We start from the raw sequence: 15,138 nt of genomic DNA on the forward strand, positions 1-15,138 counted from the left end.
TATCTCCAATGAAGTGTTGACTTACTTCCATTTTGCAATTCTCGCATTGCCTCTCTTCCTGGAGGTCTTCCATTGCCTCTCCCTCGAGCATTCCATTGCCTCTCCCTCGAGGTCTTTGTTGCTTCTTTGAGAGTTGCTCTCTATTTGAGGGTCTTCTCCAATTTCCCTATCCATTGCCATTTGTTTCTTCTTGTGGTTTCTGCTTAAAGTGCATTGCTATTTTGAGGTACCCTCAATAATGACGCTCAGAGATTAAACTGTAAAGAAGGCTTTATTAGACTAATAACTATGCTAGAGCTGAGACGGGTGCTGACTGCTACACAGCCCACGAGGCAGCCCTTTATATATGGCTCACAGATGGGCGGAGCCAGAGGCGGAGTCCCCAGGGTTCCAAGCCCGGTCTTAAAGGGGACATCACCTTACATGATGATAAGGCAGTAACCGTTCATCACATATTTTAAATTAATTGTCTCTTTAAATGCATTATTGCATTAAGACTCCTTTTTTTCTGACTGCGTCAGCAGCTGCCAGTTTTCTCTCTGCTTTTCCCACACTTTTGAAGTTTTGGCGTGAATCTGGCTGCTCTTCACTTCTAAACCTCCAAAACATCTCCTTTTTACTACTGGAAATCTCTCAAGTGATCTCGGCAGCTTTTATTTTACTTTTCCTGGCCGCATGACGTGTCCGTTTTCCCTCTGCTTTTGATGTGCGTGTTCCTCAAGGTCCAAGGGGCAGTTTTTAAAACTTTTTTTTTTAAAAAGCAGGTTGAGAACTTCTCCCAAAACTTTGTTGAAGTCCCTCAGTGCAGGGAATGCTGCCTGGAAGCCCTGCTGCGATCGGGAGTCCATCAACCTCAGCCTCTTCAGTTTCCTGTGCTTCAGGAGAACTGACTGCAGCTCCCTGGGGCATTTCCTCTTCTCTACTTAAAACCCCGGTCCGTTTGCTCACTTCTCTTTTGAAAAAAACTGCAACAACTCTTTGAGTTGAAGGAAAATAGAACTTGGGTTAAAGAGAAACAAAGTCATAGCTCTTCCTTCTGACGGCTTTTTCTCCTTTTTAAAAAGATATTTCTAAACCTCCGACTGCACCAGCCAATCCAGACAGACTCTGCGTCTGTCCCCCAGGGTCTAGCAATATGTCAACATCTCAAATTCGCTCAAACTATTCGCGCAACCAGAAGTATCCGGGCGAGTATTTTTGTCTTCAGACTTTGACTAAAACAGGATACTCACAGGTGTTGGACCACAGGCTGTGCATTATTTTCCATCCCATCCTCATCAGCAAATGTAATGATGCACAAAAAGTATTTATTAATAATAAACTGTACAGAGGCGAACAGCTTCCTGGCTGTCCTAATCCCTACATGTCTTCTAGATGTCTTCCGCCCAAAGGGAGGACTCCACCCCCTTGGGGAATTACCCTTTCTCATCCCAATTGCTCCCCCACCCGCAAAGCCAGATTATCCTCTTTTGCTGCGTTGACCTTAAAGGACAATCACCACAGTCCCTAAACTCTGAAATACCATTCCAACATCATTCTGCCTTTTTCCTCATTTAAAATGTTCATTAAAACTCTTTTGACTGGACATTCTGCCCCAACATGCGGCCCAGTATCAAATTTCTGCCTTATTTATTGCTCCTGAAGTGTCGGGGGTGTTGTTACTGCATGAAGGCTGTTATATGCATGAAACTGTTGTTGTTAATCCATATACTCTCAATATTCGCAGTCAAGTTCATTTGTGGAGATATTTATCATCACACATTTGGTGAGTCATATACTATTCCTGTATACTGTGTGCCCAGGTACATGATGTGACACAACTAGTCGTTTCCAAACTTTTGAAGTATCATTCACCTGCAGCAACAGGTTTGCTAGTAATTGAACTGCCAGAATGCATGTCCTCATGTCACCAAAAAGCTGCAAATGGCAAGTAAGCTGCTGAAAAGTCATTGATGTTTGGACAGCCTCACCCTTATTCCAGGTGGGCATTGGCAAACTGTCCCTAATTCAGCAATCATGTGGGAAAGGACTGACGTCTCTTCCTCCTCCCTCCCCCCTCCCCCCACACCTCTCTTCAGCCCCCCCCCCCCCACACACACCTCTCTTCTCCTCCTCCTCCCCCCCCCCCCCCCCCCCCCAACCCACCTCAAACTCTTGTACAGTCTACCAAGTTGTTCATGCTTGATATTGGCAGTGGCTGAGAATCCTTTGAATTCCGACAGGGCAGGAGGCGGCTTTTCAGTTCATCAGGCCTGCACCGACCCTCCGAAAAAACACCATCTTGGCCCACTCCCCGCCCTTTCCCATTGTCATTGATGAAGACACAATTAATGCATTAAACATATATAAACACTTATTGGATTGTGTGTATATATTTGTACTAAGGGGCAGTGCATTAAACACCTCATGACTCATTTGTGACAAGGTACAGTAATTATGAAATATGAATGAAAAACAGAGCCCAGCGTGATCACAAAGTCTGGTTGGGAAAGTGAAAGAAAGACAGTCGAATATTGTTGCCCACAAACAGGATTCCGTTTAAATAGAAAACTCTTGGGGGGGGGGTGGGCTGGGGGGGGGGGGGGGGGGGTAGGAAGAATAAAAGAAAAATCTTACACAAATGCAAATCTACAAACTGAAATAATGGCTGAGATTTATGTACAGTTAGTATCCTTCTTCATTAGGAATAATGGAAAATTAGCACAGCCTTGTGGATCAAACCTTTCCAGGAGCTTGAAAGGAAAAAGCTGAAGAGAACCACACAATGATTTTCCAATTAATTATCTGTGATGCTTTCAAACACCTGTATCTCTGAATTAACCTCTGCAGAATTGGATAAGTAGGAACCCTACCTGTACAATTTCTAGCATTTCATCTCGACTGATGTACCCATTCCCATCCAGGTCATACATGCTGAATGCCCACTTCAACTTCTGCTCCAGTTTGCCACGGGATGTGACACTCAGCGCAATAATAAATTCTCGAAAATCAATCGTTCCATCAGCATTGGTGTCAAAGGTGCGGAACACATGCTCGGCAAACTTGGAGGCATCACCATAGGGGAAGAAATTTGCATATATTTTCTTAAATTCATCAACAGTCAGGTTTCCACTTGGGCAGTCTTTCAGGAAACCTTTGTACCATTCCTGGAGCTCATGGTCGGTGAATTCTGTGTTCTCTCGGAGATCCTGAAGGACCTCGGGGCGCAGTTTGCTATTCTGCTTACCCATCCTGGCTTTGGTGATTGCACCTAGTTAGGAAGGAGAAAAAGGAAACAAATTTAGTTAACTCAATTTTACAGAGGTGCGTTGGTCTGTTGCTGTTTAATGAACATTTTGACCTCAAGTGTCTGGTACAACGTGTGTATAGCAAACTGCTGCTTATTTAGACAGCAAGGAGTGGAATGTTTAATCTGGAATTACTCATGGCTGAGCCACTAATCCTGTAAAACCTGTAAACACTGAATACATCTGCCATTTAAAATACATACTTTAATACAAAGGTGGAACCTTGAGCATCTCTTTTGATTATCTGCAAGCAACTTTGTGCGTGGCTCAGGCTTAATTTTGCATAATGCAGCAGAAATGCAATTAGATGCTTTAATTTGATTTTCCAGACACTGTACTTCATTCAGCAGGATAACACGTTATAAGCGCAGAATTTACTGTCAATATAATGGTCAGGACTAATGACGTTTGTTATTTACGCACAAATGGTACAGCAACTTAAGGTGAGAGACAAGTTTAAATCAAGGCATCCAAGAGTCAAGCTTCAAGAAAATTACATCTCGACTTCCGGGTGCGGCTATGCGGAGCTGAGCCGCACGAATCGGCAGCTCCAGCTACCACGGACTTTCGGGCTCGCTAGAAGAGCCCCAATGGAACTTTTTTCGACACTAACCCGTGGGGAAGGTAAGAGGGAGGTCCCCCTCCAACTTTTATGAAACGGACTCGAAGTGTAACGGCCACAAAAGTGGCATTGGAGCAACGGGAAAAACCGGGGAAAAAAGACAAAATGGCAGCGGCCAGAGAGAAAGTGGAGCTGCAGGAGTTGGAGCAACGGGAAAAAAAGACAAAATGGCAGTGGCCAGAGACAAAGTGGAGCTGCAGGAGTTTATTAAGCACTGCTTCGAGGAGCAGTGCGAGGAGATGTGTAAGGAAATGCTGGCGCCTATGCTTTTGGCAATCGAAGGACTAGGGATCACCCAGAAGGCCCATGAGGTTCAGATCCAGGAGGTACAAAAAAGAGTTGGTCAGATCGAGGACGAGATCTCGGGCCTGGTGGTGAGAGTGGAGCAGAACGAGGCGCTACACAGGAGGTGGGCGGGAAGACTCGAAGACCTGGAGAACAGGTCGAGGAGAAAGAATCTGCAGATCCTGGGTCTCCCTGAAGGAGTGGAGGGGGCCTATGCCTGGGCATATGCGAGCACGATGCTCGGGCGATGATGGGCAAGGAGGCCCCTTCAAGGCCGCTGGAGTTGGACGGGGCACACCAGGTGCTGGCGAGGAGGCCCCGGGCAAATGAGTTGCCAAGGGCAATGGTGGTGAGGTTTCACCGGTTCACAGACAGAGAGTGGGTCCTGAAATGGGCCAAGAAGGAGCGGAGCAGTAAGTGGGACAATGCAGAGATCCGAATATACCCGGACTGGAGCACAGAGGTTGCAAAGCGGAGAGCGGGTTTCAACCGGGCCAAAGCGGTGTTGCACAGGAAAGAAGTGAAATTCGGAATGCTGCAGCCAGCGCGACTGTGGGTCACATACAAGGGCCAATACTACTACTCTGAAACGCCTGAAGAGGCGTGGACATTTATACAAACCGGAAAGTTGGACTCGAACTGAGGGATTTGTGAGGGTGAGGGGGATATTTGAGGTTTGATGTGTGATGGTTGTTGTATATAGCGGGTCAATCACAATCACGCGCAGGAAATGATACATGGGCTGGGGGAGAGAGACAAGGCTGCGACAGGAGCTGCGCCAGAGGGGGCGGAGCGGGCTTTGGAAAGCGCGGGGTTATTCCCGCGCGCGGGAAGAAAGGTGGGAGGGGGAACTCCCACACGGGGAGGTCAATGGGATAGCGGGGGTAGCCGGGGTCAGCAGGTGTTAGCTGACTGACGGGAGTGACATGGGGGGAGCAAAAAAGCTAGACAGGGGTCTAGCGGGGGGGAGGGAAGGGGGGGGGGGGAAGGGTTGCTGCTGCTGCACTGGCCAAAAGGGAATGGGACATAGAAGAGGTGGTCGGGACGGGGGTCCCCCGTCTGGGGGACTGGAGGGCGAGGGAGGCGCGGACACGGGACTGGACAAGAAAAAGAGATGGCTAGTCAGCGGGGTGGGGGGGGGGGGGGGGGGGGTGAGAGCCCTTCCAATCCCAGATGGGCTACATCCTAGAGTTCTAAAGGAGATAGCTGAAGAAATAGTGGAGGCGTTAGTTATGATCTTTCAAAAGTCACTGGAGTCAGGGAAAGTCCCAGAGGATTGGAAAATCGCTGTTGTAACCCCCCTGTTCAAGAAGGGAACAAGGAAAAAGATGGAAAATTATAGGCCAATTAGCCTAACCTCGGTTGTTGGCAAGATTCTAGAATCCATTGTTAAGGATGAGATTTCTAAATTCTTGGAAGTGCAGGGACGGATTAGGACAAGTCAGCATGGATTTAGTAAGGGGAGGTCGTGCCTGACAAACCTGTTAGAGTTCTTTGAAGAGATAACAAATAGGTTAGACCAAGGAGAGCCAATGGATGTTATCTATCTTGACTTCCAAAAGGCCTTTGATAAGGTGCCTCACGGGACACTGCTGAGTAAATTAAGGGCCCATGGTATTCGAGGCAAGGTACTAACATGGATTGACGATTGGCTGTCAGGCAGAAGGCAGAGAGTTGGGATAAATGGCAACCGGTGACGAGTGGTGTCCCGCAGGGTTCAGTGTTGGGGCCACAGCTGTTCTCTTTATATATTAACGATCTAGATGATGGGACTGGGGGCATTCTGGCTAAGTTTGCCGATGATACAAAGATAGGTGGAGGGGCAGGTAGTATGGAGGAGGTGGGGAGGCTGCAGAAAGATTTAGACAGTTTAGGAGAGTGGTCCAAGAAATGGCTGATGAAATTCAACGTGGGCAAGTGCGAGGTCTTGCACTTTGGAAAAAGGAATAGAGGCATGGACTATTTTCTAAACGGTGACAAAATTCATAATGCTGAAGTGCAAAGGGACTTGGGAGTCCTAGTCCAGGATTCTCTAAAGGTAAACTTGCAGGTTGAGTCCGTAATTAAGAAAGCAAATGCAATGTTGTCATTCATCTCAAGAGGCTTGGAATATAAAAGCAGGGATGTACTTCTGAAGCTTTATAAAGCATTAGTTAGGCCCCATTTAGAATACTGTGGGCAACTTTGGGCCCCACACCTCAGGAAGGACATACTGGCACTGGAGCGGGTCCAGCGGAGATTCACACGGATGATCCCAGGAATGGTAGGCCTAACATACGATGAACATCTGAGGATCCTGGGATTATATTCATTGGAGTTTAGGAGGTTGAGGGGAGATCTAATAGAAACTTACAAGATAATGAATGGCTTAGATAGGATGGATATAGGGAAGTTGTTTCCATTAGCAGGGGAGACTAGGACCCGGGGGCACAGCCTTAGAATAAAAGGGAGTCGCTTTAGAACAGAGATGAGGAGAAATTTCTTCAGCCAGAGAGTGGTGGGTCTGTGGAATTCATTGCCACAGTGGGCGGTGGAGGCCGGGACGTTGAATGTCTTTAAGACAGAAGTTGATAAATTCTTGATTTCTCGAGGAATTAAGGGCTACGGAGAGAGAGCGGGTAAATGGAGTTGAAATCAGCCATGATTGAATGGTGGAGTGGACTCGATGGGCAGAATGGCCTTACTTCCGCTCCTATGTCTTATGGTCTAATCCGGCTGATAACGTGGAACGTGAGGGGGCTGAATGGGCCGGTGAAGAGGGCTCGAGTGTTCGCGCACTTAAAGGGACTGAAGGCGGACGTGGTCATGCTCCAAGAGACTCACCTGAAGGTGGCGGACCAGGTCAGGTTAAGAAAGGGATGCGTAGGACAGGTATTCCACTCGGGACTGGACGCGAAGAATAGAGGGGTGGCAATATTAGTGGGAAAGTGGGTGTCATTTGAGGCCAAGACTATTGAGGTGGACAATGGAGGGCGATTATGTAATGGTGAGCGGTAGGCTGCAAGGGACGTGGGTGGTGTTGGTAAACGTATACGCCCCGAACTGGGATGATGCAGGATTCATGAAGCGCATGTTGGGGCGCATTCCGGACCTGGAGATAGGAGGCCTGATAATGGGAGGGGATTTCAATACAGTGTTGGATCCAGCACTAGACCGCTCCAAATCAAGGACTGGAAAGAGGCCGGCGGCGGCCAAGGTACTTAGGGGGTTTATGGATCTATGGATCAGATGGGGGGAGTGGACCCATGGCGGTTTGCAAGGCCGCAGGCCAGGGAATGTTCTTTCTTTTCCCATGTACACAAAGCCTACTCCCGGATAGATTTGTGTGTTCTGGGCAGGGCGCTCATCCCGAGGGTGGAGGGGACGGAGTATTCGGCCATAGCCATTTCGGACCATGCCCCGCACTGGGTGGAACTGGAGCTGGGAGAGGAGAGGGACCAACGGCCGCTGTGGCGGCTGGATGTGGGACTGCTGGCGGACGAGGTGGTGTGTGGGAAAGTGATGGGGTGTATCGAAAGGTACTTGGAGGCCAACGACAACGGGGAGGTGTGGGTAGGGGTGATATGGGAGGCGTTGAAGGCGGTGGTCAGGGGAGAGCTAATCTCCATCAGGGCTCATAGGGAGAAGACAGAGGGCATGGAAAGGGAGAGGTTAGTGGGGGAAATTTTGAGAGTGGACAGGAGATACGCAGAGGCCCCGGAGGAAAGATTACTTGGGGAAAGACGACGGCTCCAGACGGAGTTTGACCTGTTGACCACAGGGAAGGTGGAGACACAGTGGAGGAAAGCGCAGGGGGCGACCTATGAGTATGGGGAAAAGGCTAGTCGGATGCTGGCACACCAGCTCCGTAAAAGGATGGCAGCGAGGGAAATAGGGGGAGTCAAAGATGGAAAGGGAGCCACGATTCGGAGTGCGACGAAAATAAACAAGGTATTTAAGGCCTACTATGAAGAGCTGTACAGATCTCAGCACCCAGCGGGGGAAGAGGGTCTGAGACGATTCCTAGACCAACTGAGATTCCCGAGGGTGGAGGAGCAAGAGGTGGCTGGTCTGGGGGCACCAATTGGGTTGGAGGAGCTGAGCAAGGGTTTGGGGAGCATGCAGGCGGGGAAGGCCCCGGGACCGGACGGGTTCCCGGTGGAGTTCTACAGGAAGTACGTAGACCTGCTGGCCCCGCTACTAGTGAGGACCTTTAATGAGGCAAGAGAGGAGGGGACCCTACCTCCGACAATGTCGGAAGCGACAATTTCTTTGATCCTAAAGCGGGACAAGGAGCCACTGCAATGTGGATCGTGCAGGCCGATCTCGCTCCTTAATGTGGATGCTAAGTTGCTGGCAAAAGTGATGGCCACGAGGATCGAGGACTGTGTCCCGGGGGTGATTCACGAGGACCAGACAGGATTTGTAAAGGGTAGGCAGCTAAACACCAATGTGCAGCGGCGCTTAAACGTGATAATAATGCCATCGGTGGAGGGAGAAACGGAGATAGTGGCAGCTATGGACGCGGAGAAGGCCTTTGACCGAGTAGAGTGGGAGTACCTCTGGGAGGTGCTGCGTAGGTTTGGGTTCGGGGGAGGGTTTATCAGTTGGGTTAAGCTCCTTTACAGAGCCCCGGTGGCGAGTGTAGTGACGAACCGGCGGAGGTCGGAGTACTTTCGACTGTACCGAGGGACGAGGCAGGGGTGCCCCCTGTCCCCCGTTGTTCACATTGGCGATCGAACCATTGGCCATGTAATTGAGGGAGTCTAATAAATGGAGGGGGGTGGTCCGAGAGGGAGAAGAGCATCGGGTGTCGCTATATGCGGATGACCTGTTGCTGTACGTGGCGGATCCAATGGAGGGGATGGTGGAGGTCATGCAGACTCTGAGGGAGTTTGGGGAGTTCTCAGGCTATAAGCTCAATGTTGGGAAGAGTGAGCTCTTTGTATTACAGGCGGGGGACCAAGAAAGAGGGATAGGGGACCTACCGCTGAGGAGGGCGGAGGGGAGCTTTCGGTATCTGGGGATCCATATAGCCAGGAGTTGGGGGGCCCTACATAAACTGAATCTGACGAGGTTGATGGAGCAAATGGAGGAGGACTTCAAAAGATGGGACATGTTACCGCTCTCGCTGGCGGGTAGAGTGCAATCGGTCAAAATGGTGGTCCTTCCAAGGTTTTTGTTTGTGTTTCAGTGCCTTCCCATCGTGATCACGAAGGCCTTTTTTAAGAGAGTAGGCAGGAGTATTATGGGGTTTGTGGGCGAATAAGACCCCGAGGGTAAGGAGAGGGTTCCTGGAATGCAGTAGGTACCGATGAGGGTTGGCGCTGCCAAACCTGGGGAGCTACTACTGGTCTGCAAATGTGGCGATGATCCGCAAGTGGGTTATGGAGGGAGAGGGGGCGGCATGGAAGAGGATGGAGATGGCGTCCTGCAAAGGAACGAGCCTGAGGGCGTTGGTGACGGCACCACTGCCGCTCTCGCCGACAAAGTATACCACGAGCCCGGTGGTGGCGACAACGCTAAGGATCTGGGGCCAGTGGAGACGACACAGGGGTGCAATGGGAGCATCGGTGTGGTCCCCGATCAGGGGTAACCATCGGTTTGTCCCGGGGAAGATGGACCGGGGGTTCCAGAGCTGGCATCGGGCGGGGATCAGAAGAATGGGGGACCTGTTCATTGACGGAACGTTTGCAAGCCTAGGGGCACTGGAGGAGAAGTTTGAGTTACCCCCGGGAAATGCCTTTAGGTATATGCAGGTGAGGGCTTTTGTGAGGCGACAGGTGAGGGAATTCCCGTTGCTCCCGGCACAAGAAATTCAAGACAGGGTGGTCTCGGGTGCATGGGTCGGGGAGGGCAAGTTGTCGGCAATACACCAGGAGATGAAAGAAGAGGGGGAAGCGCTGGTAGAAGAGTTGAAGGGTAAATGGGAGGAGGAGCTGGGGGAGGAGATCGAGGAAGGTCTGTGGGCTGATGCCCTGGGTAGGGTTAATTCCTCCTCCTCGTGTGCCAGGCTCAGCCTGATACAATTTAAGGTGGTTCACAGAGCTCACTTGACGGGGGCGAGGTTGAGCAGGTTCTTTGGGGTAGAGGATAGATGTGGAAGGTGCTCAGGGAGCCCGGCGAACCATGTCCATATGTTTTGGTCATGCCCGGCACTGGAGGGGTTCTGGAGAGGAGTGGCGGGAGCAATATCTCAGGTGGTGAAAGTCCGGGTCAAGCCAAGCTGGGAGCTAGCAATATTCGGAGTAGTGGATGAACCGGGAGTGCAGGAGGCGAAAGAGGCCGGTATTCTGGCCTTTGCGTCCCTAGTAGCCCGGCGAAGGATCTTGCTAATGTGGAAGGAGGCAAAGCCCCCCAGCGTGGAGGCCTGGATAAATGATATGGCTGGGTTCATAAAGTTGGAGAGGATCAGGTTTGCCTTGAGAGGGTCTGCGCAGGGGTTCTACAGGCGGTGGCAACCGTTCCTAGACTATCTCGCGGAGCGTTAGAGGAAGGTCGGTCAGCAGCAGCAGCAACCTGGGGGGGTGGGGGGGGACGTCCGGGGAGGGGTGGGGTGGATGAGCAAGAGATAACATGAAGAGTCGGGGAAACTGGCACGTACGGGAGAGAGCCAGTGTACAAGCTATGTAAATATACTATTTTGTCATGTATATATCTTGCTCCGCCCGATTTCTCATTTCTGTTTTTTTTGTTACCGGGGAGGGGGTTATTGTTTGTAAGGGAGAAAAATTGTGTTAAAAACTTTAATAAATATATTTTTAGAAAAAAGAAAATTACATCTCGGGTCTAGCTCACTATTGAATGCATTTAACAGCATAACGTTGTTGCATTAGTGCGGGAGACACAAGGATAAATGCAATACAGAAAAACATTTAAAATCCATGTACTCTTTTGATGAAGCATTGATCATTGCCAAATCAAACACTCTGGCAGTAAAAATTAACTATTAGAAAAGTGCAGTTTTTCCTTCAGGTTTTAATTGGTGCTGGAGATCCGTGTCAAATGTCTACATTTAAAAAATACTCTTTGTTTTTTAACCCTTGCTATTTTAATCAAATATTTCACCCCCTCTCTATTTCTCTTCTTGTACCTGATCGGACATGGAAATGTAAATTAGAATGGGTGAATTCATTCTTAGCGGTTTAGTTCGCAGTCCTTCAATCTGATTGGCTGAGGTAAAAGCAGTTTACCCTGATCAATTAGATCCCAGATTCTTGGTTTCCCACATGGAGTTATCAGTTTGGACTTCAACAACTGGCTATGCAACCTCCACTGCAAACTGTGGCAGAGAATTTCAAGCACCAATGATCCAGAGAAGACATTCCTTCTAATATCCATCTTTGGAAACCCCCATTTTGAAATTGTGCCCCTTAGTTCTCGATTGGGTGAACCATTTTGCAAAACAGCTCCACAAGCAGGACCCAGACCTTCCCATCACTTGCCATTTAAATTCACCATCCTGTTCTCACGTCCACATGTCTGTCCTGGGCCTGCTGCAATGTTCCAGTGAAGCCCAGCGTAAACTGCAGGAACAGCACCTCATCTTCCAATTAGGCACGTTACAGCCTTCCGGACTTAACATGGAGTTCAACTTCAGACTGTGAACTCTCTCCTCCACCTTCACCCACTTTTTTATTTCTATCAATTTATTTTCATTTTTTTCCATTGATCTGTTTTTCCCTCACCATTGTGACCCCTCCCCTAACTCCACTTGGGCCATCTGTTCCTAGTTACCCTTTGACACATTGCTCACCTTTGTTCTGTCATTCATACATTCTAATCTCTTTATGTACCACTAACAGCACCCTCCATAGTCTTAATCACCCCCATTTACATTCCTTTTCTCTTCTGTCCTCGACATCTTTGTCAATCTCCACCTATCGCTGGCCGCCAAGCCTGCCCCACCGCTCCATGCCCCCCCCCTCCCACCGCCCCAACAGTATAAATCTTGACCCCATTTCTAGTTCTCTCTAGCTTTGACAAAGAGTCATCGAGACTCGAAACATTAGCTTCCTTTTCTTTCCACAGATGCTGTCAGATCTGCTGAGATTGTCCGGTATTTTCTGTTTCAGATTCCAGCATCCACAGTAATTTGCTTTTATCTTCGTAGGTGGGTAAAGTCTGTTCCAGGTGTATTGAGCCTATCCAGACTACATGGGTGGCAAGTTTGGCGATCAGGTCATCTGCACAGTGTGCTCACATTTGGGTTGAGAAGTAAACAATGTTTGGACTACAGTGTCTCAAAGGCTTTCAGGCCCAGGGCATGTAGGAGAGCCTGCGAAAGACAGTTCCACTTAGGTCTCCCTTGCCTTACTGAAACCCTCAGACCCAACAATATTATAGTGTCCAAGTACCCAAAGAGAGGAGCACTTCAAATGTCAGAATGTGCTATGGGCCAAGTGCTGAAAAGTGGTATTCGTGTGGATTTAGTGTAGTTTTGTTGGTGCTGATGCAATGGGCCGAAGGGCCTCTTCTGTACTGTATGATTCAAGAGAGCTGAAATTCACCCTCTTGACTCAGTCCTATGGCTTCTCTCATCCTTTGCTTCTTCCTGGCATCAGATTCAGTCCACCTTGTCAAGGAATCCCTGGAAGTCCCAGGGCAGCATAAAGTGCATGTCAACTTGGTGTGCCTCCTCTTTCTTTTCATAAAGCCGAGAGATTAAGCCCGAGACAGTATTCGGTGGACTAACAAGGCAGCTTGATTTTGATTTGACTCCAGCCTGAGTGCTTTCGAATATCTGTCAATTTGTATTATCTGCTGAAGAGACGGTTGGCTAGCTTTCTTTTTCATGATGAATAATGAGATTCTGTGGAATTGAATCTCCAGCACCTTCATTTTAACTCATTTGTTAAAAACTGCGCCTATATTCCCCCAACTGAATATATCTTAATGGGGTTTAATCTGTGTTTGCTTATACAAATGACATTAGTGGTTTCCTTACTATTGGGACTTTCTTCTCCTATTGTAGGATGTATGGATCAAAATAACTCATACACCTATCCCCTTCTGTACAATACACATGCACACGAATACAATAAACACACACACACACACACACACAGGAAAATCATGATACAGACTAAACCAATAGATTTGCTCCTTATTCATACGACAAATTAAAGCATGGATTACAAATTGTCATTAGAGAACAATTGGGATGAATTGGTTTAGGTCCCTGTTCAGTAGAGATTAGAAGGTTAAGATTGCATTGCAGCAACGGTACATGCAATTGGTTTGCATATTGTTGATTACAATGCTCTGCTCACCGCTTATTTATCTCTCACAATTATAAGGAGATTTACCAAGGAGATCAGCCCGAGCTTTATCACTTCATGCCCATAAAAAGTGGAATGGCTGCTTCAAAGAATTGTATTTGACAGACTACTGTAATTTGAATACTCAGTTAAAGCTAAAGTTCACTTCCTGGAGCCAACCTTCTTTACCACACCACACAGTAAGTAGCACAACAAATACCACATGCATCTTGAGAGTTAAAATCTGCAAGGAATTTTGTAAACACTTCATTAAAGTTGCTCACTGGCTCAGAAAATTCAATGTTACAGTGCACGGCCCAAGATTTGAAAATTCATTGCAACAAATGCTCAATCAAGTTAGACTTTGCTTACTGACATTCCGATCCCAAAATTACGCTTTGCATCAAAAATATGTGCTTTGTGAAATCCCACTGCAACACACTCGAATCCCAGGGTGTAATTTTAGATTTTAAAAAACTGCCATTGGCTTTTTATGCTATTAGCGTTTCATGGCACTGTACCACAAATTTGCTATTTTAAATTCATCAATGCGAACGGTTTAAAAGTATCATTACCATATTTTAATAAGTCTCTTTTCCAATGGTGAATCAGTCATGTTTAAATTTTTTGGGCCAGTGTCTCATTTCAGAATAAGAGCCCCATTTTCCTGTATGATTCACAAAGCAGCATGAAGAAACATGTTACTTGGCAAATATTCTTTTCTCCGGGAAGGAGAGTACAATGATATGTATATCGGTATGCCAGTGAAGGGTTAATTATTACATCTCCGTGTCATTCAAAAGAGGGCACCACCAGTTCCCAGTATAAATATCAGACCTCAGGGAATCTTGGGTGGAAGGTTAGTGAGTGTCAGCAGAGAGAAGTATTGATCACAGCTCGGGGAGTAGGTTAGATTAGAGAGAAGTATCACAAATTCATCATTAGTTAATATTAGATTATAGATTACTATATTAATAGTTACAGCTCTTATTAGATTATAGATTACTATATTAATAGTTACAGCTCTGTAGTGTGTGCAAACTCTATTTAATTTAATCATTCTTCAATAAATTAGTTTTGCTTCAATCTCAAGATTGGTGGTTTCTTTATCATCAACTCATCCGACCATTCTGGATCACAAGGCAAAGAATAACAACATATTACCACAAAGAGTGATATAACAGAGAGGAGCTAGCTGAGCATCTGTTTGGTTAGTTTCACGGGCAAGTGGCACAATAGTGAGGTTTGTTAGAATTTTATGTCACTTTGTTGTAACAAAGATACAAAGCAAATTTCTTCATGCAGCTTGTGACGATTATATACAGTGAGGTATGAATTTTCAGCCAGCATTCACTCTCGGGCAAAAATGGCGGAATCTGGAGAGAAACATTCAACTGTGCAGCTGGAGAGCTATACACTGGTTTTCCTGCTGAAACCGACACTTCACTTGACAGATTACGCCTATAGGGCACGATTCTCCGAGCCCCGTGCCGGGCCAGAGAATCGCCGCAACCGCACCACACTGCCGACGCGCGATTCTCCGAGGTGCGGAGAATTGGCGGCATTTATGCCGGCGCGTTAGGCACGGTGCGGTCGCGGGCCGCTGTACGAGGCCGGGCCGCCGATTCCCGGATGGACCGAGTGACCGCACGGAAATGGCAGAGTCCCACCGGTGCCGTTCACCCCCGGCGGGAACCCTGAGCAA

General features: G+C 48.0%; 1 protein-coding gene across 1 annotated transcript in view; it reads right to left on the minus strand.

Moving 5' to 3' along the window:
- The window catches only part of LOC140416431 (hippocalcin-like protein 1), a 226,159-nt gene that overhangs the window by 81,926 nt on the left and 129,095 nt on the right, over positions 1-15,138 (minus strand). Inside the window, exon 3 of the mRNA XM_072501127.1 lies at positions 2,853-3,250. Coding sequence (XP_072357228.1) covers positions 2,853-3,230 — 378 coding nt within the window. The 5' untranslated portion in view covers positions 3,231-3,250. The remainder of the gene's footprint in view (positions 1-2,852; positions 3,251-15,138) is intronic.

This window comes from Scyliorhinus torazame, chromosome 1 (assembly GCF_047496885.1).
Source record: "Scyliorhinus torazame isolate Kashiwa2021f chromosome 1, sScyTor2.1, whole genome shotgun sequence".
NCBI lineage: Eukaryota > Metazoa > Chordata > Chondrichthyes > Carcharhiniformes > Scyliorhinidae > Scyliorhinus > Scyliorhinus torazame.